The sequence below is a fragment of the Dryobates pubescens genome, chromosome 17 (genome assembly GCF_014839835.1).
Source record: "Dryobates pubescens isolate bDryPub1 chromosome 17, bDryPub1.pri, whole genome shotgun sequence".
Classification (NCBI taxonomy): domain Eukaryota; kingdom Metazoa; phylum Chordata; class Aves; order Piciformes; family Picidae; genus Dryobates; species Dryobates pubescens.
The window spans coordinates 15,923,813-15,950,157 of record NC_071628.1 but is presented as its reverse complement, the minus strand read 5'-3'; the positions used below and the strand labels follow the sequence as shown (position 1 = coordinate 15,950,157).

At 37.8% G+C, this 26,345-nt stretch overlaps 1 protein-coding gene across 2 annotated transcripts in view; it reads right to left on the bottom strand.

Moving 5' to 3' along the window:
• Positions 1 to 7,138: 7,138 nt before the first annotated feature.
• The window catches only part of MYZAP (myocardial zonula adherens protein), a 53,229-nt gene continuing 34,022 nt past the window's right edge, over positions 7,139 to 26,345 (bottom strand). For both annotated transcript variants that reach the window (XM_054168768.1, XM_054168769.1), the window contains 7 exons: positions 25,133 to 25,258; positions 24,146 to 24,274; positions 21,772 to 21,857; positions 19,061 to 19,166; positions 9,348 to 9,431; positions 8,834 to 8,934; positions 7,139 to 7,450 (listed from right to left, as the gene is read on the bottom strand). In XM_054168768.1, coding sequence (XP_054024743.1) covers positions 7,345 to 7,450; positions 8,834 to 8,934; positions 9,348 to 9,431; positions 19,061 to 19,166; positions 21,772 to 21,857; positions 24,146 to 24,274; positions 25,133 to 25,258 — 738 coding nt within the window. In that variant the 3' untranslated portion in view covers positions 7,139 to 7,344. The remainder of the gene's footprint in view (positions 7,451 to 8,833; positions 8,935 to 9,347; positions 9,432 to 19,060; positions 19,167 to 21,771; positions 21,858 to 24,145; positions 24,275 to 25,132; positions 25,259 to 26,345) is intronic.

The window sequence follows — 26,345 nt, the reverse complement described above, 5'->3', positions numbered from 1 at the left end:
AAAGTGCTTCAGGGAGTTTTCTCTAGAAGTTCAGGGAAATCACTGTGAGTTTTTCTCACCAGGAAATCACTCAGTATTAAAGGACCCAAGTTCTCTGAATCTCTGGTTCTGTAATGCAGGCTTAAGTTATGCCATCTACATAACATTTCTGCATCTTAGAAGAAGGTACACTTTGTCTTCCTTTTGAGCCTGTTTCTCCTGTGCATATTGGAGAAAGTGGGAAGGCTGGGCATGGAAACAGAGCACTGCTTCTGCCCGCATGGAAGTGAGAGTTTAGAAGGAATGATCTCATTAGAGCACTACTCTGCATTTACTAATAGTTCATCTCAGTTCAATTACTGTTATTACATGTACAGAAAAGTAATGCTGGTACTTAGAATGGATTTCAGCTTATGTACTAAACTGCATAAACAAAAAATGGAGGGGAAAACAGTCCTAATAACATGACTACTGGGAGTCATGACCATACACCAAGTATTTATTTATCCCAGATCGTTGGGAAGGAATATCGTTCAGTTCAGGAGTGTTACATATTGGATACTATATTCTGATTACACATAACACACAGTTCCAGAACGATGAACAGCTAGCTGAAATGTGGAAGGTGCCAGAACAAATGTTCTTGTTTGTGGAGAGACGGGCAGTTTCTAGATGCAATGCAATGTAGATAGTATCAGTTTAAATACAAATGTGAAGAGAGAAAATTAGATTTAAGCTTTCTCAGTCAAGCAGCAATAGTATGGAGTACTTAGGGGGACTGAGAAAAATTATATACTTAGGAGGTCTTGCTTGGCCTGGGGTGAAATAAAGATCTGTAGGAAAATCCTCACTAGCCATACTCTGAACATGAGTGATCACCATCCAGCAATACCTACTGCAAATTTAGTCTTAGCATCATAGTATTAGTCAGGGTTGGAAGGGACCACAAGGATCATCTAGTTCCAACCCCTCTGCCATGGGCAGGGACACCCCACACTAGATCAGGCTTGCCAGAGCCTCATCCAGCCTGGTCTTAAACACCTCCAGGGACGGCGCCCCAACCACCTCCCTGGACAACCCATTCCAGGGCTTCACCACTCTCATGGTGAAGGACTTCCTCTTCACGTCCAGCCTGAATCTCCCCACCTCCAGCTTCATTCCATTTCCCCCTAGTCCTTAGGACTTTGCCCTTACTTCTCTGAGGAATGCACTTACATTTGTATCATTTTCCTCGAAGTGTTCTTGGCCCTTTTGATTAGAGGTTTTATTTTTTATTACTTCATTGAATATTTTGATCACCATTCATGTGAGCTAAGTAGATAACAAAAATGGGGAGCTTCTTATTTCTTACATAATAAGCTTTCTTAAGTTTCTTACTTAGGATGTTATCTCAAGAGATATTGTTAGATACAGTTTTCAGCCAGTCTGTTTTCTGTCACTGCATATCTAGAGATAAATAAAACTTCTTTTCCAATATGGCTGGAATCACTATGCAATTTAGTATTAGTTCTACAATAATAACAAAATTACTAGAATGACACTGAAGAAGAAAATCAGGTATACTAACAAAAAAGAATAAACTGCATGAAAATGCCAAGAAAGAAAGGTGTATCCCAGAAGTATTCATCTTTGTATATAGTATTGCGTAAAGGCAGGGATACAAATAACTTATTCTAACATTTTTTTCCCCCTAATAGATTACAGTAGTTACTGGGAACACTGTAACAGACATTTGTGTCTGAAAGTTTAGTATTTCTGTTTTATCAGTGTCAGCTACGACTCAGCTGATGTCTTCTAGTTATATGACATTTTGGGGGAGATGCCATGAAGTACAATGGGCTAAATTTTTTCAGGTGGAAAAATTTCCCATCAGAAGTACCTTGAGTTTGTCCAAAACTGGTACTAAAACTAACACTTTTACTTCTTTTCTCTTAAAGGTATCATTTCCACTGGTGGAGTCACCATTGCTGGAGGTGTTTAGGAGGAGACTTGATGGGGTGCTTGGTGCCATGGTTTAGTTGATTAGATAGTGTTCGATGATAGGTTGGACACTATGATCTCGAAGGTGTCTTCCTACAGCACAAGAACTACAGAATCAGCCAGGTTGGAAAAGACCTCAGAGATCATCAAGTCCAACCTATCACCTAATACCCAACACCTCCTGACAACTAAACCATGGCTCCAAGTGCCACATCCAGGGACTCCACCACCTCCCTGGGCAGCACATTCAACTGGCCAAGACCAGGGGAAGGTCTATTCTAATTCTAATTCTAATTCTAATTCTAATTCTAATTCTATTCTATTCTATTCTATTCATCTTTATAAATACAGAAATATTACTTTTCACAAGGAAAAGGGGTAAAGGAGACTTTAGAATATAGATTTTGAGGCAGAGAAAACTACTTTCACAGTTTCTGTGCTCCTAGGTGGAAATATCAAGGAGCTGGAGAAGAGGAATCAAGGCACAAACACAAAATCAACCACCTCCAAAGTAGAAAAATGGTCTGAATATTTGGAATGAAAATTAGCACTTTAAAAATAATTTTTTTTAAAAAGGGCACCTTTTAAAATCAGCATGATTTACTTCTGTCATAATTTATTTTCCTTAAAGAAGATAACTTCTCCCTCAACCTTATTTCTGTATAAAAATCCCCAATTTAAACTCAATCCTATATATGCTTATATTTGTCAACATACATTTGCATATAAGGAGCAACCACCAGGTTCTTGTAGTATGCCTACACACCACATACAACTTTACAGAATGTTGTAACCTCATAGATGTTCACCTCTACATATTTTTCCTTTTATCCACCATGTCTCTTTTTCTTTTGAAAAATTTCCACATACCTTGAGTTGCAGATGCCTGCTATCACCTGTTTTTCTGTGTTTCTTCCATGTTCTAGGGCTTGAGGTAGGGCTAGCAGGGCCCTAATACATCAGGCCTCTAAAGCACGTTCCTTCTTTTACACATGCAAATAGTCCCAGCTGCTGATTGGGAATGAAATAAAATGTAACTAGACTGAACCTTTCTGCATGTATGTCTCCATTCTGTGGAGCAGGGATTTCCTGTACAAAATCACAGATTTGATGTGGAGAGCACTTCATAGCTATTTGCTCATCTGCCTGTGTCTGAAAGTCTTCCAATGTCAAAACAAGGATTTAAAGACTTTCAAAAAACATTAGTATCCAGCTTTCACAATCTTACCTGCTTAGCACTGAACATTGCTGATCTCAACAAGGTTTTATGAGGAACTTTTGGCAATCTGTACTGAATACACATACACAAGAAAGCATTAGTCAAGGGAAAAACTTCACATTCTTCAGCTGAGCATTGCAAGACAGTAATACTGTGATTGTCACGTTTGCATGACCTCTTCTTATTTAGTTGACATTTAGTTGACATTAGTGACAGCCTTAAAGGTGAATATCTATTACCAGTGAGTGGATATAGACAGCGAAAAAAAAGACAGGCCAGTCATCCCAGTGTCATTGTGCCAAAGCCTGGAGAGCACCATCCCGGATGTATTCAGATGCTATCTGTGTGATCTGAAGTTGTTGGGGATTTTCGCAAGACCTGTGCTGCCCAGAGTTGTTTGTCTTGTGCAAGTCAATAGTCCTTTATTTCATAAAAGTTCACCTACTTTTGTTACTTGGCTTTGAGAGGAGTCTTCAGTTCTTAGCAAGGGAGTGCCTTCCTGTTCTCAAGAGCTCATCTGCCAAAGGAAACACTGACAAGAACACCAAGGCTCCAGAGGAACTGCTTTTGCATTCTTACACAGTTCTGAACAAACAAGATTGCATAGAGTAAGAGTTTGCAAGGTTTTAAGGTAAACTATTTTCTAAATGAACGTTGACACATCGGAACAGAAAGTTTAAATGCAATATTTATTGCAATTTATCCTTTTCATGTCCTACATTACAGGATTTATTAAAAGCATACAACATAACTGCATCATTTATACAGTATATATGAAATCTGTATCCCAAAATACTTTCCAGAGTATCTGGAGTAAGTCACAAAAGAATACTTATCATGGTACAAACATAGTCATACAATTGACTTAATGCACTTTCTGGGACCTATCTATATGGCTTTTGTTGATGCTTACAGAAAGGTTACTAGCTTCTGAAGGACGAATTAACCCACTCTCAAATTGACAAAATTTATACCGAAGTGTTGCAGTCTTTTCAGTCAGATTTGTTATTATCTATGCTAGTTTACATTGCTGCTGATTTGTCTGGGAAGTTCTATTTTCATGTAACACCCAGTTTGTAAATGCTGTTGCTCTCCTGTTCTTCGTAGTTACCAAATTTAGACTGCTAGTCCACTGAAATGATGGTCATGTGACTCATTACATGTCAAAATGCTCTTTAAAAAAACCCCACAACAAAAGAGCAGACGTCAATCTTTACTTGGTTTAGGAAGTAAAATAATCAAGACAAAATTTAGATGGAAAACTTTTACAGGAAAAATAAAATTAAAAATCCCCACAACTTTGCTGCAGTCTTGGTAGAGTCTTGAGCAGATTATCATAATTTTGCAAGTTAAAATAGCATGCATTATTTTCAGAGGAGATCCTCAGGAGAGTATTAAAAGTAGAATGGAGTTCTTTTTGAAGTCTGTGTCGAAACACAATTTTGGTATTTTATCCTGCCCTCTCCTACCAGTCACTGAGAATGTCACAGTCATCAGGTTCCATTTTCTCTATTTTGGCAAAACAGAGGGATAAGGTGTGTTTGCTTATTTACACTTGCCAGTTAATGTCTTTCATGACAGTGGGAGTTTCCTTTTATCAATAACTACCACCTTCATCCATTCATGTTAAATCTGAAGGTAATTCTTGTGAACCACGAGCAAATTGAAGGCCTGAAATACAGAGGCACTATTTAGGTACAAAATCGCCCTGCTAAGTAATGAACTCAAGTTGTATCACTAACTGGACATTAATATGGCCAGTTAAGATTAATTTTTAGTATCGTCCTCTTCAGAAGTAGCTACTGTGCAAATACGCGCCACCAGAGGGCGCTATGATCACACAAGTACAAAGCTTACCTCTCAAATTTGAATCGGGCCTTTATTCATCATCTTTCGGGTTCATCAACATACAATTCCGATTCAAATCTGTTCTCTTTCAGGAGTTTCACTTCATGGTCTTAATTATTCATAGCTGTAATTAATTATTGATCAAATTAACTATTTTTTGGGGAACTTCGTTCAGCAATCTCCCAAATTCACTCAAGCATCAAAACTCCAACCTAAAATACTTTATGTACTGTTAAGACTACAACTTGTCCATGTATCAGCTGTTCCTGTGTCTTGGGCGTTCAAGCACAAGATAATTCCTCCACTTTGCATAATGAGAGGGTGCTTCATCTGACTACCATTTTTATGAGGATCAGGCTTTAATGTCAGAGTGCTTCTCTTCAAGCTATTCCCTACCCTAGAGGTTTTGCAACTCTTCTTCAGAGCAACTATTTAAGCAAATGTGTGTGCTTATTAATGCCTGTTTACTAATGTGACAGCTGGAGGGCTTTCTTTGCCCTTTTGACATCTATGAGTTCTTTTGCACTCCCTCATCACATGCTCAGTAAAGAGTTTCCTTCTAGAGCTATTAAAACTACAAATGTATTTTTTTAATTATTCATTTGAAAAGAAACACTGAGCAGGTGTTAATGTTTGCAGCATCTATACCAGTGCAAATTACAGGCTTCCTTCACACATTAAATGATTTACTTTTTTGTTAATGGCTTTGATTTAAATTCTGTCTTGAATTTTGTGCAGTCCATAATATTTTGTTTAACTTTTTAGAATGACCATTTAAAATTTTCAAGATTTGAACAGGTTGTGAGGAAAAAATAGTTTATTTGCAAACAGGATGATCTGAGTACAAAAGCTTGAGAAGTCTGAGCTTCCCATTTTATTTTGCATATGCTTTGATTATATCAAGCAGTTAATGTTGCTGTAAGATACCTGTACCAAAGTAAAACATTCTTCAGTCCATCCTCCAGCTTCTTTATTTAGTAGTTAAACAGCACAGCTATTGAATAAAAAAGTTCGTTACTGAATTCAGAAACCCATGAAATAATGCAGGAATAGGATTTGGATTATGAGGTAAATAATATTATTTTAAATACAACTCTACTGAGTATACTTAATTTGAACAGACAGTACTTAATTTAAACAGTTTGTGAAAGTCTGTAGCAAGGTGAGTACCTCCTGGGACTGGCATTCAATGCAAGGACAATATTAATCATATAAAACATAACTTACTTGTTTTCTATAGCAGTTGCTGTAATAAAAAATGCCCTTCATTTATGTTACTAGAACTACAAGAAAATATTCATAATTCATTTTAGTTGACTGAGACTAGGAGATCAAGATATAAAAAAATACCAAATATATATATATATATATTTAAATAAGTTCAGTACTAAATGCAGTCATAACCACTGGTACTCTGAAGTCAAAGATAAAATGTTAAGTGCTTTGGAAAAAAAAAAAATCTAAATCCTAATTCAGGATTGTTCTTGCTGTAGGAATTACAGGGACTACTGCAAGCAAAATTCTGTTCAGTGAAAATTCCTTCTTCTGATGGAAAAATAAATAAAAATTGACAGAGATTTTTCTACACATTTACAGTTCAGTATATCAGCAATAGTCACTCACGACTGAGGAAGAGCAAACCAGTGCCTCTGCCCAACAAAGTAAAACCCATTATAATCTGCCCTGTCACTCACTGTTTTGAGCTGATGCTCATGACATTCGTCTGTGTGCAGTGAGGGAATTGTTTCAAACAGCCCAGTTGCATTTCTCCCTCCCAGCAAAAGAGTGCTAATCGTGAGTGAAGGTTTTCCAGCTGAACAAAGCCCTCAGCTACACTGTATCTCTAGGACAGGTGTGAACAGCCCTTGTGCTTTGTACTCGGATAGAGGGGGAGCTTTCAGACCAAGTCTGCCAGCATAGTTTCAGATACCACTTCTAGTAGTACTGAAAATAAAATGTATTAGAGCTGTATTATGCAAAGAGGATTACAGCACAACTGAAGGGAAAAAAAAAACTGTACAGCTATACAACTCCTTCTTTACAGGCATTTGAAATGGCACATTGCACTAGACAGCTTCTACAGAAGCAACATTGACTGCTGTTTCACTTATCTTCTTCCATGTCTTACTCACAGCTCATGTCTTTGCACATATCTTCAGTAACTTCAGAATAAGAAGTTACTACAAAATTGCCTTCAGGATAAGTGTAGCAAGTCTCCAAGCTGCATTCTTTTCTATAACTTGATAACAATTTATCTAATCAAGCTGCAAAGGCGCAAGACGTTTGCTTGTATTTAGAAAGCATGTTGACTCAAATGCTCAAGATGTACTGTTCTTTGTGCTAAATTCCAACACTCTCTTGAATGGGGTGTATGTCCTCACTGGCCTTGCATTTTCAGGAGATCTTCTGTTCTCAGTACTTGTACTGTTAAGGAGATCAGAAAAAGTTTGCAGAGTTAATGTCAGAGCATCAGACAGCAGCGCTGGAAATACCCAGGCAATGAATTTGTGCCTTATTATTGATACTGACAGGCTAAAATTAAACTCTTCAGTGTATTTGGTATGTTTTATAATTCTTTTCTATAATGCCACAAAGAATATTTTATAAAACCCATGGCAGATACTGTGATGTTTACATGCAGGCATCTGCTAGAGCTCATATATGAATGTCCAGCAATACAGCTACTAAGACTAAGGATCCTGCAACAATAAAGATAGTGATGTTGTATTTGAGAACACAATTCATTGTGAATTCCATAAAATCTAATCTGTATAGAGGTACATTTTTTCATAGATACAAATCTCAAAAAAATACCAGTAGGTTTCTGTTGGCACCCTGAGTGAAAAATACTATTTTTAAAGTTTCAAAACTCATGTCATTAAAACATTCTTAGGGTGAACACTGAAATGAGTGTATTTTTAAATTGGAAGGAAACTTTAGTTTGTATTGCAGCTTGCTGATTCATATGCTAATTTATATTCCTTATTTTGCAGGGCAGTCAAGATGAGCAAGTTTACTTGCTGGGATTAAAAGTAATGTGTCATGGTCCTCCTTACCTTATGATCTTAGTGTCAGTTTTGCCCTTCCCTGTAGTGACTTAGGGGGAAGATTCAAGTGCAAGTCCGTGGCCCTGCTCACAGGGCTCAGTGCAATCGTGCTGCAGTGTTCAGGGCAGGGGAGGAGCAGAAGGGGAGACATGATACTTGGATCTTTACAAAGCCAGGCTACTCCACCACAGATTAGAGACAACCATTCCAATGCAGAAGTGGCAATGTTACCATGCTCTTCACTTAGCAGTCTTCCACCTAGGGCTAGGATATCTCCAGAAATTGATGCAGCTCTAAACTGTTATTGTTGGTGTTACCTGCCCTTTCAAATGGTCCCAGAAGACAAGAAATAAAGCATGTGTGAAGCAGCATTAACCAGCCTCAGAACAAATCTGTCCATTGTCTTCTGCTGTGCTGCCAGCAGACATATTTCATGAGTATTTCCCATATTTCACAAAGTCAGATCGATTGACCTCTAAGCTTTATTCCCTGCTTAATTCACATTACTGCAAATAAGTACTCCCCAAGGGTCTGCAAGATGTTTACCTCTTAAAAAAAAAGATAAAAAATTAAGAAAATCCTCTCCCTAAGCCATTGCAGTGCACTACATCTAACAGATGTGCTCCTTTAAATGTAGGAAAGTTTTGCACAGCTCCAAAATCCACTCTTAACATTTTGTTAATGACATGGTTTACTAATACAGCATCAGTAAGGGACATTACGAAGAAGTTTCCTATGAGCAGACAGAAAAAGCAAATACCTGTATGGAAGATCACATCCTACACCAGTATCTCTGGTTTCTATATTGGTCTTTGGTTGGTTTTCCATTAAGTATTCCAATTTATCTTGTAATTCTTTGTTCTGGAAAACAATCATTTTCATCACAAGTTTATACTATTTAAATAATGTTAATTAAACAAGGAAATAAAACTGCCCACAAGAAATAATGTCAGAGTATGTATTGAGAAAATAAAGGAATTTTATTTTGGGGGGGGCAGGGAATAAAAAAAAAATAAAAAAATATATATATATATAAATCAACAGTTTTATTCAAAGGCTTCTGTTTTATGTAATAATAACACTGTTATAAACCCATATATTAAGAAACTTAGCATGAATATTAAGATTTTGTATTACATACATGCCTCACATGACTAGTATAATAAGTTTGATTTCCAGCAAATGCATGTAGTAAATATGCATCCAGTGACACTGGTAGAACTTTTATTTGATTTCATGAAATAATCACAATAAAATAAAAGGTAACACCTTACCTCACATTCTAAGAAAGAGATTTTTTCTAAAAGCTGTACTATAAATATTTCCTTTTCTTTTACTTTCTTCCTTAGCATTTCAATCTATTAAAAAATAAAAATAAAGACATTTAGTATAATGGGGATGGGAAAAGGAGTAAAAAGACCTAGATAACATAGGAAGAAAACACGTTTAATTTTGTTTGTTATCAACAACATCTATGTATTCACAAGCTGCCTTAATCCACGGATTAGCTACCAACCCACACAAGCAGGATCATTTACAGAAGGATGATGCACATATACTAATATGGCTATTAGGAAAGAACAGACTGTTAAACATCATCTAGCAAAGCAAACTAAGGATTTGATTCAAAGGCCTTTGCTCTAGTCAGTTGTCACTCCATTCAAAATTATGTTGCACATTTGCTAGTTCTTGAAGGCCTTATTTGTTTAGTTACTTTGCATACCAGACTCCTTTGGTGGGGGGGAGTGCATTTTCATTTTATACATAGGGAGAAGTTATTTACAAATATTGATGAAAATTGGAATAGAATTAGGTCCAACACAAGCATGGCTTCTTCATACTGTTCTATATAGAACAGAGGACAATCTTCTTTATGTCCTGTGATTTCTGCTGGTCACAGAGCCATGCAACAAGAACTTTTGCATTAAATCTTTCCTGGCTACCAGCACAAGCAGGAGCAAGCAGAGGAAATGGATACGATCCAGACTTCATACCAGTCACTTCCTGCTGGCCCAAAGCTATTCTGATTGCATGGAAATGGCTTTCTAAAGCTCCTAAAGCCACAATTTTCCTTTTCCATTCTTTTGAACCCTTTGCTTAAAGCAAGATTTGTCTTGTGAGGTTCATACTGGTATCAGCAATGGTCTGCAAGACCTGTTGCCTGGCACAGAGGTCAGTTCCTTTCAGCTGACTGCCTTTAGGAGACAATAGCTTCTTGTGCAAACAAACTGAATTTTCTCCTTGAGCCAAAGAAAAAGTCCCTTGTTATTCTCTCTCAACCCCTGCTGACTACACCTACTGAAATATTAGCTAATAAAAAGAGCAAACTGAAACAGTAACTAAATAACTTTGGTTTTGTAGAACATCCAAACTGAAATAAGGAAAGCTCATGAAATTACTTCATGCAGAAATGCTGCACCCCCAGACACATGGCCAACTAGTTGTCTCAGCAGCTACAGCAGTCCAAGGGCTGAAACAGCTTCTAGAGTCAGGACACACCTTTAAACCTACCCACAGGCCTGACACAGATGACACATCCCACCAGAGTAGTTTACTACAAAAATAACCTTTATTTAATGAATAAGGAGTTGAGTACACATCACCTGACGCCATTAGCACCAGGAGTCAGCAAACCTGATTTGATTAATGCTTGAGGGGATGCGTCACAGAAAAACCAGGAAAAACATCACTAACTTTAGGGGGTTAAATTAATGTATCAGTGTATTAAATAAAAGGCAAACTTACTGAAATACATTTGTATATGTCACATTGCACAAAGTAAAAGTGATGGTTTCCTGTGAGAGAGGAATGTAACATGAACACTGGATCACAACGTTGATACTAGGTAAACATATTAAAAAACCAACCAACCAACCTTCATGCCTTGCTACTTAATGTCACTGATTAAAAAAAAAAAGAAAGAAAGGGGAAAAAAAGCTAGTTATGGCGTGCTAAAATGAGGTGGTAACCTCTACAGCACCATAAACCTGTATTGCACAACTCAAGTCTTTGTTTCAAGGATCTGCATAAAGCACAAGAACAACTAGCAGGTGGCAGAGCAATAGATTTTTACTTCTGCTTGAGTATAAAGTAAAGATAATGAGAAACAAGATGGTCAGCCACAATACTGACTAAGAGCCAAGGTGGTGACCAGAATAGGCTAAGGTCAAAAACAAATCAGTGCAAGCCAAAGGCTCTCAGCTTCCTTTGCCTGACTCTAGGATCTGAGTTGCTTCTGGACAGACTCCAGGACAAAATTATCACAAAAATGTTTCTACATTTTCTTAGCCCAGTTCTCAGGGCCTATAATCCATCTCATCCTTGCTCTGTTTGCAGGTCTTAGCATTTCAGCTCACTGCCAACTCAGCAACTTGTTCCCAAATCTGGCTTTTGAACAACTGCCCTCTCCAATTTCTCCATCATTTTCTACAAGCATTATTCAGGTACACCCTTCAGCACCTCTTCTAAACTTCTCCAGAAGTACCCAGACAGACTTTCCCTAGCACTTACCTCTTGACCAGACTTACACTATCAGATTGATTAGCTGTTCTTTTCTCTCCATGTCTCTACCAGTATTTCTACAACATTCAAGTCCACATTAAGCAGACAAGCAAAATTGGCAACCTATTTAGCAATATCATTTTACATTAATGACCCATTCATTTCTTTCAAAACAGTTCTGCTAACAGTGAAAATGTGAATTTGGTAAACCCAGGCCATGCCATCACTCACTTTCCACTTATTCTCTCTTACCTCTCTCACCCTATTGTATTCATTGCTCCTGCTTTACCTTCTCCTGTTGGGAGACAGCTTACTGGTCTAAAACTGGGAAGGGAAGAGCTACAAAGCCCAAGTGACAGTTTGTAATGTATCTGGTCTGCCAGGAATTGAGGGGCATCAGGTGCTTTTAGGCCATCCCAGGGGAATTGGCGAGCATTCCCTGCAGTGTTGTAACAGCTTGGAGAGGTGAACTCCCTGACTCAGTACACAGACACTGCTCAGGAGCTCTGCACCTGATGACTGGCCAGCATGGCAGGGTGCCTGTGAGCTCAGAGCTCTTGGGTCACACCACTTCAATCCCTGACACACAGCTGTTGGGCACAGGAAGGGCACCTGATCTCTCCTCATCATAGTATCCACAAAGTTTCCTGCAAACTGTGTTGGGGGTGTGGTTTACATTTCACATACCCACTCCAGTTTCTAATACCTGAATCAGCACATAACTCACTGGCTCAGAATTAATATAGCCACAGCACTTCTTTCCAAACTCTCTTCTCCTTGATTCAGTCCTATTGCTGTTACCACCTCCATGCTTTTGCCTCCTTCTGAAACCTTGAGGTCATTCCTCTCAAAGTCACTCAGACTCTCCAGACTGTCACCCTATCTTGCAGGAGCTCCAGGAAAATTCAGTTCTTGTCCATCCCATCAATGAAGATCTGTTTCTTTCTCACTGCTGCACCTTATGGAGTCTCTACTATGTGTCCTCAAATACTAAACAAAATTGTCATGCTACTTGAATGGGCTATGTAAACACTTCCTAGAAACAGCTGTGTTTCTGAATTTTTCTTGCTCCACCATGCAACTAAACTTTGCTTCAGTAAGACAGAAAGTTAGATGCACAGGACAACAGCATTAAATTGATCTCATGGGTAGAACACCTAAGAAGAACAGTCAGGAGTTGAATCATGAGACCTAAAGGAAAGAGACTCTAATGAAATGCTGGAGATGCAAGTAGTGGTATTAGAAGGGGTGTCAAAATTCCAGAGAGGGGAATTACAAAGCAATTAAAGCAGAAGGAAAAAGCATCTTAAGAGAAAATTGAAGTGGCATCCAGTTGCTGAGCTTTTATAAAGAAAGTCTGAAATATCAAACTTTATTTTATTCTGTGTACTTAGACACAGTGCTGGAGGCTTGAAATATACAGTGGTCTATTGAATTGGAACAGATCCAGCTGTTAGATTAACTCAATCAACATCTGTCACTTGGTATTATCATCCATTAGTTTAAAATATTTATCATAGCATATATTTATATTTAAGTATTATGTATTATTCAAGTATCATGTATTTTCCTTATTAATCTACCATTAGTGGAGTGTGCATATGTAACACTGATATAGAGATGAACAAACTGGTCACAAATATGGCTGAACACAGGACAAACACACACATATGATTCAAAACAGGATAGACAGGACACTGCAACATCAGCCTGAATTCCCAGAGGGAGCTGCCGTTTGACTAGAACGAGATTTGACTCAGTCCCTTACTTCACTGGACTTTTAGTGGTATTTATGAAAGACAGACAAGTGTGATGAAATTTTGTTAGGGAACATAATGCAGTAAATAGGAATGAGCATCTTTGGCTTTTAATCCTCCTTAAATCACTTGAGCAACTTCAATACTTGCTGTATTTTAAAACTTGTATTTAAAGAAATAATAACAACTGATTAAGTTAAGGTACCAAGGTAGAGATCTTCCTAAACCAACATACAGACACATGACACCACTCTTTGATGTGCATCTATTGCTAAAGCAGGCTACAGATGTCCGAGTGAGTTATAAACAGCAGCACATTGCCTAACAGTTCAACCCACCTTATTAAGAACTACCTTAGTAATGTGCAAGTTTACTAATTAATGATTTGGCCAAGAAATTCCCAGCTGAAAGAGCTGATGCTGTGCACATACAAACACTCTTGCCAAACACCGGCAGTGATGCTACTTCTGCCAATAGATATGCAATGTATGGCATTGCTCAAGTCCACTGAGGCATGTGAAACGCTTGAATTGGTGGGGTGGTGAGTTATTTATGTTCTGCTGTTTATCTTCTTCCTCCAAGCTCCCAAGGTGGGTTTTTCTTTCTACATTTGTTGTGTGTTGTTTTGTTTTTACTGTAGATAATACACAATGCAGATTTTGGTTAATAAGAACTTGGCAGCTGTGTGTTGCTGGTGATTCCATCTTCTCATCCTCTATGCTTTTCTGAGGTTTCTTTTGCTTGACCTAAAATTGAAACTGTACTTCCATATTAAAACTGGTATTATCTTGATACAGAAGTTTTCAGCTGTTTATTAAGACGTTGGTGAGAAAATTTCACACAATACAGAGTTATCTTCTGTATTTGGGATATCATTTGCTCATTAGTTCTTGGTCCTTTTGTGCAAGTATCTTCTGCAACAGAACACGATACAGCTTCTCCCTGGTGTTTGGTCACCATTTATTATCCAACGAATCTGAGACTAAAGCTGGAGAACAGCTCATGGGCCATGACCTAGAGACAGTTCAATTTAGTAGTTAGGGGATTTTCATGTGAAATCTGAGTTCTGTAGATAATTTCTTGGCACAGAATCAAATACCCTTTTCTCTTCTCAGTCTCCTTCACAACAGCTCCCTATTACTTCATCAACCCACTTGCCTTGCTTACAAAGTGTAAATGCTTATTTCCTTCCCTTTCCTGCTTCTCAACAAGAAAACAATATTATATATAAAATGAGGTTACTGTGCCATGAAAGTGCAGTCCATTTCAATGTCAGTTGCACACATCTCAGAAATAAAGCTGGAACAGACAAGGATAAGCTGACTGACCACACTGAGTAAGACAAGCTTTCACCCCTCTCACAGAACACAGCAATTTCAAACCTTAAAGAAACAATGTGGTAGCAGGATCCCATGTGCTCCCCTAGCATTTCTGTGTCTGCTTCAGCCTGACTAATTACATCTCTGCACTGGAAAACCTTAGTGGAAGGGCCTGAAATTTACATGCTTTAATCTTCCCCTCTGTGAGTCTCTCTGAAAAGTTCTTCCTCCGCTGATCAAACTGAGTTTTTCCTGAAAGTCTCTCTGCCCAGCCATGCTTTTAGACGACTACAATGGCAAGGGTCAAAACCAAACCAAACCCAAAACCCAAAGAATGAACAAACAAGCAAGCTAATCAAGTCTACCATTATTAATGCTCAGCAGTTTCACTACTGAGTTCTGGATGACCCACTCTGGCCATCTGTCTCTTCTCTTTTTTTTTTTTTTTTTTAATTATTTTTTTTTAAGCCTGCTATGATACAGATACTATGAGAAAAGGGGTGGGTTTCTACCCATCTGCCAAGTGCAGGTCCTGCAATTTCAACTGCCAGCATTTCATGTAAAAGGTACTGCACTAAGCTGAGAACAAACAGCAAACAGGTTTATATAGGGATATATGTGCCAGACTTAAATCATCTGCAATCTCTCTAATGAGAACATGAGGCTTTAAGACTATACAGGGTAACTTTCTGCTCAGCTGGTGTTCTCATGGGCTGCAATCTTGGCTCTCACAAGAGAGAATCCCTATGAGGCTGAAAAATAGTTTGTGCATGGGATCTAACACACTGAGATGTTGACAGTCACAGACTCCAGCAAACTTCCAATTTATTTCTTCCATTTATTTTCTTCTGAAAGTTATTTTCCATGCTCCTGTTTAATTCATGACTTGTCTGACTAGGTCAAGTTGAGAAAGCTTCTATTAATGCCTGAGATGGAAGGATTCCTCTTCAGAGCAAAAAAAAAAAAAATCTGAAGCAAATTCTTTTTGACAAAGGAGTGTAAGCACAGCGAACTGTGATTGCCCTTTTCTGCCTGGGCTCAAATCAACAGGTCACATATCTACTGCATTCAGTACCACCAAGATGGCTCCTGTGAAAAGAAAGGCTTTAATATGCTTTTCCTCCACGGCCTCCTACATTTGGTGCTTCTCTGCCAGCACTACCTTTCCTGCATGCCTGCTAACCTAACTAATGGCATTTTTAAATGCCATCAAAATGTGGAGGTGTTAGAGCTGCCTACTGCATCACAAAGCTCCACTGTAAAGCTTTCACTTCCTCCTAACTGCTTGCTGGTCTTTTATAGAATGTCCTGCATCTGTCACTTGCAAATGATCCATCATCTTTCCCTAAAAATGCCTGAATAGCAATCTATTCTGTTATTTTTTTTCAGACAGAAAATTAATCTCAACATGACAGTTCTCCATATGAGTCTGAAGCAACATAACTTCTTTGTTCAGCACCCTTTTGAAATTCTGTTCATTTCTGTAGGTGCACCTGGTCGAAATTGGAGATGATAACAGCATAAACCTGTTGTGGTTTACACTGAAGGAATAAACCCCTCATTTATACTTCAAATCTGTTTGAATATACCAAGATTAATACTAAACAAAGCTCATCCTGTAATCAAGCAAACATAGGCTTAGCCATCATTCTCACCCCATTTCTATAGGAGCTTTGTTTCAGCTTCTAAGAAAAGCACTGCTGATAGTTTTGACTATTTACTTTCTTTCCATGTCAAAGTTTTGCAGGTTAGCCTGTTCCCAGTCTTTTTCCATGCAACAGAGTAGCTAAGTTTTCATAAAGCAGATTTTCTAGCTGCTTTAATACAATTGAGAAAGAAAAAATTATCATCTAAGTGCAAGTTCTTGATCATTATATTACCCTCATAAACCCTAAGATAGAACGTTATTTTACAAACACCAGCCATGAAAGTATTGGAACAATGAGTATATGGTCAGATTTAATGTAAAGAGGATGTGCATTCAAATGCACCCTGATGAACATATTTGCTAGAAATTAAATAGCAGTGCAATTCCAAAATCTTTCCTCTTTATTCTAGAAAGTATGTTTGGTGCTGCTGTTCACTAGTTGTCAAGTGAACTCCAGAACAGGCTCTTCAGATAGCATTCCTTCTCAACAGCCTACATTTTAAGAAGTCCTTTGTTGCTGATTTCTCAGCTTCTTTAGCATAGTTAGTAAGTTCTGCTTAAAGTGAGCCTAAAATTATTTTAAATATTTACATAAAAGGCATGCAATCATGAAAATTACCACATGCATGGATAAGCCACACATAACTGCAATGTTTTTCACCCCACCCCCCTGCCACACACACAGTGGACAGCTACTCTTCACTGTGCTGTTAAAGTGTTTAGGCCTTTAATTAAGAGTCTGGTTTAAAACAGTGCACGCCAACAATATTGTAGTTATTTCCTCAAACATAGTGCAAACACAAACCACAGACAGCACAAAACAAAAACTAACATAAAGTGAAATATTTGGTACCATCTGACCTGATCCACCCTCTGTTACAGGAGGCTTTAGTTAGCTCACCAGTGAAAATACAGGTATAGCTACAAGTGTTCATGTTGTTCTCAAGGAAGTCAATTTGAAAGAAAAACTAAACCACATAAGGACTAAAGGAGAGAGCAAAAATGTGTTCCCCATGGCTCCATGGCAGTCAAGGATTTCTAAGGAGATTTAATTGTTTTTGAAGAGCAGGTAGTCAGCCATCAATTAACAGCAGACATATTTGACAGCTAAGTACTGAGTTGGTCACCTAACATTCAATTTGTTAAATAGGATAATCAAAAGACCTAGAAAGGCTTTCTGTGTATATGAAAGCACCAGCAGAGATACACTAGAAGAAATCAGCAAACTAAACTCGCTCACTAAACTTAGTATTTATGAGACAATCATTGGCCCAAGATTTATACCTGTGTTTGCCAAAACTCTCTGTGGAGCTGAAATTATTTGTTATCCCAGGGCAGCTCACTAGAAATCAAGCTACATCAAGAAGTTTAAAATACATTTAGAAATAAAGGGTAAATCTTAAGCCACCATCCTCTTATTTATTACTAGAGTCATCTGCGTTGCCACATGTATCACAAAATGACAAGTCCTTTAGAACTTTTGGTTAGAACACAAAAAAGCTCATAATAGGATGGTTGGTTTACAGAGATACAGATTAAATAATTGTTCATATAATCCATTAATTAGATGGACTGGATTACTAGATTGGAGTTTTCTTTACTAGAATACCATGGTATAAAGACTGTTAGTATGAAGATTTTAGTCTTTCCTGCTATGATGCTTGACAAGAGTGAAAATGGCAAGCTCAACTAGGAACACAACCTGAAGACTTTACACCAGTCTTCCTTCCTGATGATGTGATAGAAAGACTTTAATGCAAAAAGATGGCTATTTCTGCATCCCTCTGTGTAATAAACACATCTGATCATACAGCAGCACTGCATCAGAATCTTATAAAACAAAACAGATATAGGTAAATATATAGGTATATATTATTATTACTGCTATATTTTATTAAAAAAGGAAAAACTCCATGTCTAATCAGAAGTACATTGTAGTACTACATTGTGAATGCAGAAAGAATGCCTTAGGTTAGAATGGTTTCCAAACATTTGATTTTGTAAATGTGTGATGTCCAAATACAAATAAAAGATATTTCATGAATGCCTATACTCTGAGCAATAGCAAGGCTCAGTGAAAATAGTGTTGTCAGCCTGCTTTGTAAAGCTCTAATTTAAACTTAATTTGCCTGTTTCCCATGTCATTCTTTCATCCATTTGGAGAAATGGAAATGTTTGCAATCACAGTCTTCCGACTGCTGAACCATTTCTTAGTATGTAGGTAGCCTGCAGCTTAAAGCAGCTTTCAAGCAGAAAGCCACTTAAACTTTCACAGGAAATTCTATCAGCTAAAATGATGTCCCAAGATCAGGGTAATTAAAAAGATGGGTGGTAAAAAACTGTTTACTTGCCTATTTCTTTGAGGAACCACACTGAAAAACAAAGCAAAATGGCATTTTTTTTGCCTGACGTTTCTGTACAGGAAGGACATCCTTAATGACTAGTCTGCATTGTTTCTGCAGTTACTCTCTGAATTTTTCAAATTAAGTTGCAAGTTTTATGTTGTATTTCCTGGACTACCACAAAGAGTTGCAAAACTGGTGTCAGCCTCAAGATCACAGTATATAACCCAGAACCACCAAGTTAAAGTGCTTTCACCTAATCCTTCTGCTTCTCTAGCTCCAGATGCTTAAATCATCTTACACTGTATTTGTAACCAGGGTGGCATAAGGAAATTGCACACAGAACAGAATTCTCTGTGGATTGTGTACTAAAGGAATCAGTGCTCCCAAAAGAGTCATAAGTGTATTATTAGATCTCACCTCCTCAACCATGTGCTTGACTTTTTTCTGTTGGCAGTGGACCATATCATCCAGATGTTTGATTCGCTCTCTTAGACTAGCAGCTACCTCCTCCAAATGCTGTGACCTAGAAAACATGGAAAGTACATAAGGGGGGAGCTACCCAGTATAAGCAAAACAAGAGCAACCCTCCCACGGTCCCACCATAAATCAGAAAGACCAGGTCAAGAGGAAGGCAAGGCACAGTCCACTGATAGATGCCAATTTGAGCAAAGTACATTTTAATGGTAGTCTTTCAGTCAAAGTGGCTGTCTCCACCCAGGTTAACTCACCTTTGTCTCACATACTGGTGTGCTTACTCAGAGCCTGAAGTGCTGACAGTTAAACAATGTGACAGAGCTCATCTCTTTAAGAAATCTGGTTTTCCTTGAAGTGAAAGGCATTTAGACAACTAGATCTTTATCATCAGAAAGACAGTTTTATCCTAACTTATTAGCACCTACAAACCTTTTGGAAATATCTACTAAATAAAAGCCAGGATGCAGATCTGCTGGCATTCTTTTAAATGCTCTTGTGTTACAGAGAAGCTTTGAGTCAAGGATTTGGCATAGATGCCAACAGTAGCAGAATGCTAACTGGAGTAGTATTAACTAACTCATCAACAGTCAGCAGGAATTGTTGTTGATGTTTTAAGTTTGTGTGTATGACACTTTAAATAGATTCTGCATTTCTTCAAATCTCTTTAACGCTGAAACTGAACACCCACAGAATTCCTGCCACAAACTGGTTTGACAACTTGCCAAAAAAGTAGCTCAAGAATATGTAAAGAGACAACAGGGAAGTTTTTGGCATGTTGGCCATGGGACCCTCCATTTATATCTGAATGTAAAATTATTGAAATTTTTCAAAGAGGGCCATCATTTGCTGACAAAATAAACTTATATACTGCTGGGTTCAGGACTGGACAAAATTTGAGAAGTGGAGGAGGGGCTTTTTTCATCTTGGTGTGTGATCAGCAGAAGAAACTGTTGAAGCTGCAAATAGAAGAACCATTCTAAGGCAAAACAGCAGATGGCAAACTGTATGACATGATTCCAATGAATAACTGAGTTGTATGCTATTTCCCCACCGAAAGTGTCTCTATTAACAGTGAAGTACTCTACAGCTGTAACTGCAGCACTTTGACAAGGACTCAGAAAATCGAGGCATTGCTGCAGGTTTTTCAATCCTGTGTATTAAGGTCTCACAAAACCACAATTTACATTTTGATTGCAATTGTAGCATATATTAGTTCTCTCATTGAAAAATCCAGAATTTTAAGCACTGATAGCAATGGAACAGAGATCCTTCCTCAAGTGTGTGGCTGGGGGTACAGACAGGTAAAAAGAAATTCAGAACAGACTTTCATTGCAAAGAGTGCAACCTGGTGTGCTTGCATACATTGCACAAATGCCAGCCTGAATGCTGCCTTTCCCATTTGTACTGCAACATAACTTTTTATGCCACATAGGTAAAGCAGGATACACTTAACTGAGAAGAGTATCTGTTATCTAGATGTAGAAGAAGAAAGCAATTACCTTTCATCTCCATATCCTATGTTGTATGCAACATCTCTTCACTTTAAATTATTATTTTAACAAGCTGCTGTGAAAAGCTGTTATTACTGGGTAAGTTGGTCACATACACAGATCAACACAATCAGACAGTGAGATGTTCTTGCCAGGGACCTCCTTTTATGTTTATGCTTCCTACAGAACAGCAAGGTGCCAAAATATTCAAACAGAATTTCTGGATTCCACAAAAGTTGTAATCCACTAAAATTCTTCAGTTTCTGCTTACAGTTTATCTTTATGCACTTGAGCAGTGCCTTTGAATGGCTGACAGGATTTTCATTCCAATGGCAGTTAGGCTATTTCAGTGCTGGAGAGATTTCTCTTGAAACTCTGCTTGAAGCTTGCTTTTTCCTGGTAATGGTGCTCTGTCATTCCCAAAGAAGTAGTAATGAATGCACATGCCACCTGTGGGCAAAACCAGTACATCCAAGTCCTACCGCACCACGAGATCTTTATTCTAAGCCTCATGCTTTTCAGAATGACCATTCGCAGAAGTCTCATTGCCAATAATATCACCCTCATTTCCCCAGATAACATCATAGTTTATTTCTGCACTCTGATTCTACACCACAGATTTCTTCCACACTTTAATTTTGTCCATGTGCACATGTTCATATGCACTGCATGTCCAACCTCACTTTCCCTCTTTTATGCAAAAAAAAAACCCCAAAATGCCTCTGGCAGTTACACACAGAACTCTTGCTCTCTTCAAGAGTTCATCTCTTCAAAGGAGGTGTCCTGCAGCTTGATACAGGATAACAAAAGTCTTTTTTTCTTAAAAGTGTGTTGAGCAGTTTAGAAGAAGAAAATGAAAGCATTCACAGTCAGGATAACACTGTGCAGAATTTGGGAATGCAGATATAAGAAAAATGCAATCGACAAGTGTGGCACAACTTCTTCCATCTACAATGTTCTCTGCGTGTTTGCAAATGACTTTTTAAGAAAGATGCACCAAAGTGTTTTCTGTTGTGAAACTGGTATATGTTAATAAACTTAAATTCAAATCTCCTCCAGACTGCAGTTTTAAAGTCAGAAAAAGTGAAATTCAGGTGTCTTCAAAAGCAAACCCCTAAAGATTCCCAGCAATGCGAGAAGTTCCACAGACAAGATGTATCTCACCTTTCACTGTCAGAGTTGTTTTCAGACTTTGCTCCAGATATTTGTATTTCATTTAGTTCAAGTTGTTTTTGCAGCTGATGACGTTCCTAAACAATAAAAAACAAAAGTCATCTTTCAGTTCTCCATTTGTCAAGATGTAAAGGCTTCACAGAGCATTTAATTGCAATTCAAAAGATCATTTATGAAATTAAAATAAAAACTGATTAAACCAAATTCATGCATTTCCTATATCCAAGAAGCACAGAATGCATAAAAACAAAATCCCAGGTAAGAATGAAAATAAGAGCAGAATTTTCAATTTCCTATTCAAAGATACACACTTGTACTTGAAACTGGATTTTTGTTTTTAATAAAATAGGTCAGTTGTCACAATCTTTACCTACATAAATGTCAAATTTTCCATGTTATCCCTAATATAAAGATCTCTTAGTCCAAGGTTGAGATAAAAGGTATTGCTCTATTTTCTTCCCCAGAATATCCCTGTCCACCAGCACAGAGCCTATGAAGATGTATGAGGACATGGGGACTGAGTCCAACACAAATTAACAGATGCGTCTGCTGTCAACTTCAGTGGGAATTTAGGAGGCGTTCAGTCTTACTCTGCAAGTTATCAGCCAGATAGCAGCAAATTAAATAATCAACATGAAGAAACTTCTCTGTACTTAAGAACTATATTGCAATCCTTTCTTCACTGCATTAATACTCACAAATTGTAGTCTGAAGCCCAGATAAAGGTAGTGGAGCTACTAATGAGGCATATGCTGAATGATTTCTCAGTGTAATCACTAATTCTCCTAACAGATCAGGAAGCACTAGACAAAAGGGGCTCCATGCAAACACACATTAAACCAGTCAAGCCAACAAGACTGACTTATAAAAATCTATTTATCATTAACAAATACTTACTTTAATAACTAGAGCTGGTGGGAAAAAAAAACACTTTGCTTGAAAGCACAGAGTATACCATCCTCCTACCAGAAAGCTTTCTGCTTCTGTATTTTAGGTAGCAAGGCATGCATCTTCAAAGATAATGGGATGCCTACTACTGAATGAAATGCCAGATTACATCCAAGAGCACAGGAGTCTTCTGAAAGAATTGCTCTTATACCATTTAGAGTGACACTATTCACTCTAAGGATGACACAATGACATTCATTCTCAGTTCGGTGAATGATACCAGAAAACAAAGAGGAAATTTCACCATAATTGTTTTGAGACAGAAGAGACAAAGCTTTCTCAGATACCTGAAAAGGTTCAACAAATGAGATTCAGATGAAGTGCACAATGCCAAGAGACATGCTGTGATACTCTTAGGCTTAACTGTACTTTAAAATAATAATCATCTGACTACTAGACTGAGTTTTGCCCTGGAGCAAAGTCCATAAAAGAGAAGAGGGAAAACAGGAAATAAAAAGCAGCAATGTGAAAACTGCTACAACTGGATGTACGGTACTGCTGCCAAAGTCACAAGGGGTAAACATCTCAAAGCATTTCTGCTTTTAGAGCTTTAGAAGTAAATTGTAAAAAATCTGCTCTCAATTTCAGCTACACAGAGAATATTCAGCAAGGGAGAGGAATAATTAAAAGTTTTTAATGACAACAGGAAAGCAAGAACCTAAGTTTTGGTTTAAAGGGGAAAAAAAAATAATTCTCTCTTCAAAATATTCTGAGCCATAATCTAAGACAGATATCTGTATGGACAATAAAGTGGCTTCTACATAACCACAAAATCCCCTCCAAACACTTTAGTCTCAAGCTTTCAGTTCAACATTTCATCTACATGTGTGTATTTGGAGATACAATTACAGTCAAGACTAATGGCTAGACAGTAAGATCTATTTTCTTAACTAAAACACATTAATGGACCTACCAGCAGCATTTCTAAGAGATTTTGCATCAGTTCTCATAGAATCATTTCAGTTGGAAAAGACCTTTAAGATCATCAAGTCCAACTATTATCTGACAAATCTGGTAGTTAAACAATGTCCCTTGGCATCACATGTAGGAATCTTTTAAACACCTCCAGGGATGGAGATTCAACTAGTTTCTTAGGCTTAGGAGACTATGCACACTGAGGGAAGACTGAAAGGTCATTTTAAAACTATGGTTAATTTACTAAATTTTGATGCTTTAGGCAGCCCAGACTGTGAAGACCACTAGAAAAATAGCGAACCACTTAATCAGAGTGTGTCTCTGTGGCAGTGCAGGACCATTTACTTATATGGATAAAATAACTAATCAGATGCAAATAGCAATGGTATGTCACTGGGGAGGGTACTACCAACAGACAAAATATACAGTTTTATTTTGTTTTTTTAAAATCCTCCAAGCATTTCAGCATTTTCTTTAAGGATGGTAATCAACTAACTCATACCTGTTCCATGCGCTCAATCAGCCGGTCCAGCTCACCGATTCTCTGGTCTTTCTCCTGAATACTTGTTTCCGTAATCTCCATCTTCCTATTCGCCTCTTCAATAGCCTTCAGAAGCCGATTAGTTTCTTCCTTCAGATAAGAACATTTGCAGTGCATTAACAACCAATGCATCAATGAGAAATTTAAATTAATTTCTTTCAGGCCATAGAGCCAGGCTACTAGCTTTTAAGCAGAGCCCAAAGGGTTCCACAATACTTGCCCAGAACTCTGGAAGAGTTGTAACCCGAAATGTGAGTTGTACAGAACAAAAGATTTGGAGCACTTTGAAATGCATAGGTATTTGTAAAGCACCATTATGAAAAACTGAGAACATTTTTTACCCATTTCTTAGATATTGGTTTTCACTTCTGAGGGTGCCATGAATTAAGAGTATAAGAAAAATATGCTTTTGAATTCTAAGTATCAACATTTGTCATGTTCAGCTTTGTACTTTGCTCACATATAAAACAATATGAATAAAGAGGCTGGGAAATCTACCTTCAATCTTAGTTCTTATCTGTCTTTATCAGCGTTATTAGTCTTTATCAGAAAAAGACTGAAACTAGCTGCTCATGGAAATGTTTTACTTGGGGGTTGAGGGAAAATGGGACACAAAGAGTTCTTGCTCCAGGAGCATCCAATGAAGTTGTTCCCCCTCCCCTTCCTAAACTATCAGTAAAAATATTTTCCTTTTTTTTTTTTTAAAGAGAACCAGAAGTCAACCCCCCCAGTTTATTGCATTTTAAAATCTGAAATCTACATTATCATTATTGTTACTATGTTTGAACACATTCTTTTCTTAGCCCTACAAACCCAACAGCTTGGAAAGTTTAGTAACTGTGGCACTACTAGTCACAGAGACAGGAGTTAAGGAAGACATGTCAGCTCTGGAGCATTATGTGACCAAAAATGTTGCCCACAACATTCTAACAGACTGACTATACATACTAGGAGGATTTCTTTCTCAGCTTTATGTTTCTTCTCTTCTTCTTGCATTTTTTCCTCATACTGACTATAAAGTTTTCTTGTCATTTCTCTCATGACTTCAGCATTGGCTTCCTGTGATGATTCCACCTATGAGAGGGGAAAGTTGACGCATCAATTAACACAGCACTGCTGGCAGCATGAGGAACAGAGTTCACATGATACGAGAATAATCCTTTGAAGTTCAGCTCCATCTTGTTATATATTTGACACCTCTGAGGCAGATTTTCAATTGCATCAAGATCATTTACAACACTCTGCCAGCATACAAATAATTGAAATGTATAGAAGTTACCATTTCATGAAGTTTCCTGTTGTCTGAAATTAATTAGTCATTGCTTATCCAAGACCAGGCTAAGCGTCTTTACTGAGCCCTTCAATAACAGCCTCAAAATCACTTGGTTTGTTTCCCCATTCAAAAGATATTGTCTCCCCCATTGTATAGAAGCACAGATTTAGAGATTGTCTAGACTCAACTCCTGTTTCTAAATGACTACAAACACTCAAAGCAGTAATTAATTTAATCCAGACCTGTTGTTAATTAAAGACACTGCTGTACTCTCCCTCCTCTCTTGCTTTTTAACATACTGCTTTTTGTGTAGGCATAAGAACTGGTGTGACCATGGAGCAATCAGACTTAAAATTAATATACTTGGGGGGTGGAAGGGTTAATTTTTAACCACAGACCCAGAAACTTTACTACAGCTACAGGGAACTGGGCAAGAATGGTAATTCAGAGACAGGATTTCCCTCTTCTGTTGGCTCACAACACTGACTGAACCACACCCTCACTGATTAAACTGCCGATAGGATATTCTCAGTTTAAACACATCTAGCCTGTAAACCATAATAAAAGTGAAACAGCTAGTCCAGAACTTGGGTCCCTTACCAGAGATGCTGTAAATCAGACAAGGCTATAGTGAAATGCTATGAGTGCTACAAAAACGTCAGGAAGAGGAGGAATATACTGTAATCTGGGAGAATAATGAACTGATCCTTACTGCAGTTTACACAGCTACAAAATACCTGGTTCAGATGACTAAGGGGTTTTGTTTGTTTGTGTTTTTCTTTGTTGGTGTGGGGTGTTTTTTTTCTTTGTTTGTTGTTTGTTTGGTTGTTTTTTTTTCACAAGGACTGAAACATTTATTAAACCCTTGTGTTTAACTTACATGGTGGA